Consider the following 8116-nt stretch of genomic DNA (forward strand, 5'->3'; position numbering starts at 1 on the left):
TGTTTAAGTCACACACGATTCACAAACGAAACACGAAATCTGTTACGTGCATAGGTATTATGTGCCGAGTCTAGAGACTCGTTAAACGTACCGATACTTAGAAAATCTCTTTGTTATTTAGAACGCTAGAGAGTTTCTACGACGCGCATCACTTGGTGATCTATATCGGGATATTCTTCGCAAACAGTGAGTTTCACTTACCCCGCTCTTTGAACTGTTTTCAAACGTTTTTCACTTGGGGGAGATAACATACTCCGATAAACGCATATCTGAGATAAACGCATATTTAAGATTTTGTTATAAATTATATATCACTTGTAAAGGCTAAGCGGCAAACGTAACATTTGAAGTCCCACACATCGAACCGGTTAATATTTGGAATAGCGAGTCACTGTTGAGTAGTACTACTGGGTTTGACAAACCCCACCTGACGCTAAGCTCAACTGGAGGTTGAGTGGGTGTAATTTTGGCTAACACTTACCATGGTCTGGGTTGACCTGGTGACGGGCACTTGATAAACAGTCAGCTTCGGTCTCGAACCACTTAGCGATACTTGTTGTATAGATTAGCTACCTATCGATATATAATTTGACGTAACACTATCTGGTAATGCAAAACACTTAAACGCCGTAACGTGGTTACGCAACACTTAAACGCCGTAACGTGGTTACGCAACACTTAAACGCCGTAACGTGGTTACGCAACACTTAAACGCCGTAACGTGGTTACGCAACACTGAAACGCCGTAACGAGGTTACGCAAAACGCTAAACGATTTATCTTATATAACTTGTGAACTCACCAACCTTGTGTTGACACTTTTAGTATGTTATTCTCAGGTAGCCGAGGCGGGCGCGCGGTTTAGGAGCATGCATTAAATGAAAACACTTTTATTCTGCAAACTTATTTTTAACAGTTATCTTTGGTTTTAAGTCGTCCTGCGTGACGCAGCTTTTGAATTAAGGTTTTTACGCTTCCGCACTTATTTTGCATTTAAACGTTTTTATGGTTTGATTATAACTGATGATTCCGATCCTGCCAGTTCACACCCTCTGACGGTAAAACTCCGTTAGTGGATTTTGAGGGTGTGACAAATTGTTTGTGGTTCTTCAAGCGGGCGTCATGGAGCCTTTTGGTCCTTTCCTTGTAAATTTTCGAATTCTCATAAGCTTGGCCTCTCAATTCCTTAAGCTCATGAATCTGACCAAACCTATTTTTGCCCGCACATGAAAGATCAAGATTAGCACTTTTCAAAGCCCAATAGGCTTTATGCTCGAGATCAACAGGGAGATGACACGCTTTCCCGTACACCAATTTAAACGGTGTCGTACCAATCGGTGTTTTATAGGCGGTACGGAAAGCCCACAATGCGTCATCCAGCTTCTCGGACCAATCCTTATGGTTCTGACTAACCGTCTTTTCAAGGATTCTTTTGATACCTCGATTGGTGACCTCGACCTGCCCGCTCGTCTGCGGGTGATATGGTGTAGAGAAGCGATGATGAACACCATATCGGGACAATGCCTTTTCCAACTGGGCATTACAGAAATGAGTCACACGGTCACTGATCAATGCTTTGGGGGTACCAAAGAGAGAAAACAACTTCTTCAAGAATTTCACCACCGACCTAGCGTCATTAGTGGGCAAGGCTTGCGCCTCGGCCCACTTTGAAACATAGTCAACGGCTAGTAGGATGTAATGGTGGCTAAAAGAAGTCGGGAAAGGTCCCATGAAATCGATGCCCCACACATCAAAAACCTCGCAAACCTGAATCGGTCGCTGGGGAATCTCGTCTCGTGATGAGATGTTGCTTGCCCGTTGGCAAGCATCACAAGACTGCACCATGTCATGAGCATCACGGAAGATGGTTGGCCAAAAGAAACCGGCGTCAAAGACCTTCTTCGCTGTGGATGTGGCTCCATGGTGTCCTCCGGTCGGGCCCTCGTGGCAGTGACTCAGGATTTTGCGTGCTTCATCACCATACACACACCTACGCACGAGCTGATCGGCTCCGACACAAAACAAATAGGGATCCTCCCAAAAATAATGTTTAACATCAGAAAAGAATTTCTTCTTTTGCTGGTGAGTAAGTCCCTTCAAAACGATCCCACTCGCAAGAAAATTCGCGATGTCCGCGAACCAAGGTGATCATCATCTCGCGTCTCGATATGCATGAGGAACTCGTGGGGGAAATTGTCATTTATGTGGACCCCCACTTGTTTCGATGAAGCTGAGCACTCAAGACGAGAGAGATGATCGGCCGCAACATTCTCAGCGCCCTTTTTGTCACGGATCTCAATGTCAAACTCCTGCAGCAATAAAATCCAACGAATGAGTCTCGGCTTCGCATCTTGTTTACTGAAAAGATAACGAAGTGCTGCATGATCTGTGAACACGATGGTCTTAGAGAGGACAAGATAAGATCGAAATTTATCGAATGCAAAGACGTCCGCAAGGAGCTCTTTCTCGGTAGTCGTGTAATTCTCTTGTGCGTCATTCAGAGTCCTGCTCGCATAGTAAATCGGGTGAAAATGCTTATCCCGTCTTTGACCAAAAACCGCCCCGACTGCAAAATCGCTAGCATCACACATCAACTCAAAAGGAAGAGTCCAGTCAGGGGCTACCATGATAGGAGCGTTTACCAATTTCTCCTTCAACAACTCAAATGCACGAAGGCACTCGGAGGAGAAAACGAATGGGGCATCCTTCTCGAGGAGCTTAGTCATCGGGCAGGCGATTTGGGAAAAGTCCTTTATGAATCACCGATAAAAACCCGCGTGACCAAGAAAACTCCTAATAGACTTCACCGAATTTGGTGGCGGAAGCTTAGAAATGGTATCAATTTTGACTCGATCAACCTCAAGCCCAGCCTGTGAAATCTTATGCCCTAATACAATGCCCACCTTCACCATGAAGTGGCATTTCTCCCAATTAAGAACAAGGTTGGCCTCTTCGCACCTGGCCAACATTTTTTCCAAATTTCTCAAACAATGATCAAAAGAACTCCCAAAAACAGAAAAGTCATCCATGAAAACCTCCATGGAGTCCTCGATCATATCATGAAAAATCGCCACCATACATCTCTGAAACGTGGAGGGGGCATTACACAATCCAAAGGGCATCCGCCGGTAGGCGAATGTGCCATAGGGATATGCGAATGTCGTCTTCTCCTGATCCTCAGGAGATATGGGGATTTGAAAATATCCCGAGAAGCCGTCAAGAAAACAATAGAACATTTTTCCCGACAATTGTTCTAACATCTGATCGATAAAGGGGAGGGGAAGATGATCCTTTCTCGTGGCGTCGTTGAGTTTGCGGTAATCAATGCAAACTCTCCATCCCGTGACAGTACGAGTAGGAATTAACTCGCTTTTCTCATTCATCACAACCGTCATACCGCCCTTTTTCGGGACAACCTGCACAGGGCTCACCCATGGGGAATCAGAGATCGGATAAATCAATCCTGCATCGAGTAGCTTGATGACCTCTTTCTTCACAGCGTCTTGCATATTAGGGTTGAGAAGCCTTTGATGTTGCACCACAGGTTTGTACTCCTCCTCCATCAAGATCTTATGGGTACAAAAGGATGGATTAATCCCTTTTATATCCATGATATTCTAAGAGGTCGCATGCTTGTGCCTTTTGAGAACCGTAAGTAATTTAACCTTCTCCTCACTCAATAAACTCGAAGAAATGATAACAGGCAAGCGGGACCCATCCTCCAAAAAGGCATACTCCAAATGGGACGGGAGTTCCTTAAGATCAATGGATGGTTGGTCCTCAACAGAAGGTTTTGCCTTAGGCTCGGCAACGCGATCAACATCATCATTTTTTTCCAAACACTCAGGAGGCTCGTGATCTACACCATAGACCACTCCTCAAGTAGAGGCTCAATGACAAGGTCAGAACTCTCTCCACTAATCAACTGAGTATCCAAAGAACTCTCCTCACACGTGTCCTGAAGGTGTTCACACACACAAGAATCAATGGTACCAATGTAAATAACGTCATCATGATCCTGTGGGTGTCGCATGGATTTCCCAATATCAAAGGTTACCTCTTCGTCTCCAACTCTAAGAGTGAGTCTATCGGTGCAAACATCAATGAGAGCTCTAGCAGTGACTAGGAAAGGACGACCTAGGATAAGTGGTACATTTTTATCCTCATCCATGTCTAAGATCACAAAATCGACTGGAAACACGAATTTGTCTATTTTCACAAGCATATTCTCAACTATACCGCGAGGGTATTTCACAGAACGGTCGGCAAGCTGGATGCTCATGCGAGTAGGCTTAGGCTCACCTAGGTATAGTTTGGAAAAAATAGAATAGGGCATCAAGTTTATGCTAGCACCTAGGTCGGCTAAAGCATTACTAATCGACAAACTACAGATCAAACAAGGAATGGTGAAACTGCCCGGATCGGTCATTTTTTTGGGCAATTTATTCTGAAGGACCGCGGAACACTCCTCATTCAAAGTAACACAAGAAATCTCCTCCAATTTCTTCTTATTCGAGAGGACCTCTTTCAAGAATTTAGCATACTTTGGCATGTCTTTTAGGGCATCAAGGAACGGAAGATTAATGTGTAACTGCTTAAAAAGCTCTAAGAATTTCCCATACTGCTCTTCCATCTTCTGTTTCTTCAAACGGCCTGGATATGGAATGGGAGGAACATAAGTCCTGACCGGCTCACTGGGTTGTGCGGTACTTGCTGGGTCTAGCCTCGAGTGCACCTCACTAGGAGTCTCAGTCTCGATCTCATCCGTAATCGGTTTTGGTGTGGAAACCGATGCGTCAACAGGAATGGTAGTCCTACCACTCCTCAGGGTAATAGCCTTGGCCTCAACATTTGGATTCCTTTCGGTGTTACTAGGAAGGCTACCATGCTGTCTCTCAGAGAGGAGTTGAGCAATCTGTCCAACTTGATTTTCGATGGTTTGTGTGGACGCTTTCTGATTCCTCAACTCAAGATCGTGCCTCTGGAGAGTCTCATCAATTTTCAGGTTCCTTTGCTCAGCCAACTTGTTTGAGGTCTCGGTCATAGCCAAAAGTTGGGACAAAAGGCTTTCAACACTAGTCCCCCCACCTGACTGATTACAACTGATGGAACCCTGAAATTGAGGCTTTTGCTGGTAAGATTAATTTTGGGTTTGACTTTGATAATTTGGCTTTCAGTCAAAACCCGGTGGCATTTGATTTTGATTGCTACCACCATCTTTCCAGCTGAAATTGGGGTGGTTTCTCCATCCCGGGTTGTAGGTGTTGCTGTAGGCATTGTTTTGGCGGCCTAGAAATTCAACATCCTCCACCACCATGGCCTGCTGGCACTGACTGGTTTGGTGTTTTCCGTCACACACACCACAACGAGAACTAGATTTGACAAGATCGGATTGCATTTGGTCAAATCTTTTAGTAAGAGCTTCTAACTGGGCGGAGACAAGGGTGTTTGAATCAACGTGATGAACACCCTTAGAGGAAGGAATACTACGAGGTGGATTATACGCGAAACTCTTCTTAGCGGCTTTCTCCAAGATATCAAGCGCCTCATTTAGGGTACACCTACCGAAATCTCCCCCCGCAACTTGATCGACGGCCTGCTTTTGTGCCCCGGATAAAGCGTCAAAGAATGTACAACATTGAAGCTCGCAGCTCAAACCGTGATGAGGGCATTTTCTCAACAAGCCCTTGAACCTCTCCCATGCGGCATGAAGTGACTCATCATAATCGACACGAAAACCAGTGATGTTTGCTCGGAATTTAGCAGTTTTATCGGGTGGGAAATATTGAAGAAGAAACTGGTCAACTAATTGATTCCAAGTGGTGAAGGAACCGGAAGGGAGTGCCTCTAACCACTCCAGAGCAGACCCGCGAAGTGAGAATGGAAAAAGTCTAAGTCTCACGGAATCATCAGAACAATTAGTAATTTTGAATGTCGCACATAATCGAAGGAAATGTGAAACGTGAGCATGAGGGTCCTCGTTCTGGAGACCATGAAAAGAAACCGAATTTTCAACCATATGAATGATGCTCGACTTGATCTCAAACCTCACTGCAATCTCGGGATGCGTGACGCTGCTGCCATAACCTTCAAGTGATGGTGTGGCAAAGTCGTCCATGTGACCTTGATCGTTCGGGTCCGCCATCTCTTCTTCTTCTACCTCAGGGGTATCGGTATCCTCCACTTCTTCGTTTTCAATGACGTCGGCGACCTCGCGTGCTCTCCTTCTTAAACCTTCTTGAAGATGTCGCTCGGGCTCAGAAAGATGTGAAAGAAGCTCAGGACTGGGCGTGGTGGACATTCATCATCCGGAAGAACGCGGAATGGAAAACGAACAAAGACACGGAAACTAACTAGAAACTAAACTAAAATATAAAAAAAATAAAAAATAAGATGAATAAAAATAAAATAAAATAAAATAGAACAAAAAAAATATCAACAAGGCTAATCAAAGACTCGGATCGTTCCTTAAAAATCACCGTGTCCCCGGCAACAGCGCCAAAAACTTGACGTGTGTGAATATATATATAAAAATGTTAATAAAAGTTCCACACAAATCGGGTTTTAAAATAGGTTTTCACCTACAACTAAACCACACAAAAAAGGCAAGTGTACCTATCGTTTGTAATTAAATGTTGGCAAGAACCGAGTATCAATCCATGGACACGACAACTTTCTAGTACTAAATCTTTGTAGATGGTCAACCGAACAAGTAAATCTCACTTTGAATTTTAATTAACTAAACTAGCATACAATGAAAATAAGCAAGTAAAAACACAAGAACACAATCAATCCAACAAACTACCTAGACATGAATCCACTCCACTAATATGATAAAGTAGCAATGATATGGTAAAACATCATGAATCCAAACATGAATACTAGATTACAATTAAGCAACCTAATACTAGGAAATAATCATCATGAAGGGTCTTCAATCAAGAGATAAACATAGACTAACTTGTTTGTCAAAATAACAAAGTCTCATAATCAAAGGAAAGATAGTATGAACAACATTCTAACCACCTAAGATTACACTAAAGTAGCCAAACTCATAAAATTAATATTAACTTATGAAACTTTAACTAGCAAGTTATCACCAAGTCAAGAATCATAACAACACTCATCAATTTTCCAATATTAAATGTAGGGTTCCATACTCATCAATAATATTATAATCAAGTTAATCTTTACTAGTCATTCCTAACTTAGTAATGTAAACAAAGAAAGCATGAACATTCAAAGTTTACAAACAAATATTTAGAACATAGTTTTCCAACATGAATGCCTAAATATTTGTAAAACTAACAACATTATGCAACTCTAACAAGTATGAACACCATCAATATTAACTTATAAATTCAACCATATTCTTGAAATAACACCAATTTACCAAAATCATGCATAGATGATATATCACATTAGCAAAAGCTTCAACATTGTCTAGATAGCAAAAGTAATTAGCCCATAAGGCTTAATACAACTACAATCAAACTAGAAATAAGCTTACAAAGCATGTTCAAGAACAAGGAAATGCAAACTAAGATCAAACAAAGATTGAAGATTGGAAAGAGGATCTTGAGGATGGTGGAAGCCTAACAAGATGCTTGCAAAATGAGTTGAAATCACCAATTATTTGAGAGAGTTCTAAAAAGTGGGTTAAAACTCTTCTGGCTCCCCTTGTTATGTTGTGAACGGCTCTTTTTAATATATAAAGTGAGATATGATCATGTTTGTAAAGAGACATGGTCATGTTCAAGCAAAATGTAGATCCAAGCCTCTGATTGGTTCTTTGGTATCCAAGAAAACTATTCACCTGTTGATTGAAGTTACTAGGCATGGGAATACAACTGGACATAAGCTAGATTTGGTAAACATGAATTACTGAAGAAAAAGGCAATTTGCGACTTCCTTTATATGTCTGTTCACGTGTGAGACATGATCATTTTATTACAAAGACATGATCATGTTGTGTTGTGTAGTTAGGATTACATGGTCATGTTATTACAATGACATGGTCATGTTGTGTGTAGTCAGGATTATATTATGACATGGTCATGTTTGTAAAGAGACATGATCATGTTTGCCTTGTAACTCCACCATTTTCCACATTACTC

General features: G+C 42.2%; 2 protein-coding genes and 1 non-coding gene across 3 annotated transcripts; 1 reads left to right on the plus strand and 2 right to left on the minus strand.

The window, feature by feature from the left end:
- Positions 1 to 3858: 3858 nt before the first annotated feature.
- On the minus strand, positions 3859 to 5043 carry LOC143630513 (uncharacterized). Its single transcript, XM_077099507.1, has one exon. The coding sequence runs from the start codon at positions 5041 to 5043 to the stop codon at positions 3859 to 3861; it is 1185 nt and encodes a 394-aa protein (XP_076955622.1).
- A 129-nt stretch (positions 5044 to 5172) lies between these two features.
- LOC143630514 (uncharacterized) lies at positions 5173 to 6300 on the minus strand. The gene has a single exon (XM_077099508.1). It carries the CDS (start codon positions 6298 to 6300, stop codon positions 5173 to 5175), a length of 1128 nt encoding a protein of 375 aa, XP_076955623.1.
- LOC143630551 (small nucleolar RNA R71) lies at positions 5654 to 5760 on the plus strand. Its single transcript, XR_013153191.1, has one exon. It is a non-coding gene; the product is annotated as a small nucleolar RNA R71 (small nucleolar RNA).
- Positions 6301 to 8116: the final 1816 nt, after the last annotated feature.

This window comes from Bidens hawaiensis, unplaced genomic scaffold (assembly GCF_021521415.1).
Source record: "Bidens hawaiensis isolate Kalapana, Puna unplaced genomic scaffold, B.hawaiensis_p1.1 tig00005681_1, whole genome shotgun sequence".
Classification (NCBI taxonomy): Eukaryota; Viridiplantae; Streptophyta; class Magnoliopsida; order Asterales; family Asteraceae; genus Bidens; species Bidens hawaiensis.

Excerpts from the sequence above, each read along its gene's own strand:
- LOC143630513 (XM_077099507.1), bottom strand. The coding sequence starts at position 5,043 with ATGACCGAGACCTCAAACAAGTTGGCTGAGCAAAGGAACCTGAAAATT.
- LOC143630514 (XM_077099508.1), bottom strand. The coding sequence starts at position 6,300 with ATGTCCACCACGCCCAGTCCTGAGCTTCTTTCACATCTTTCTGAGCCC.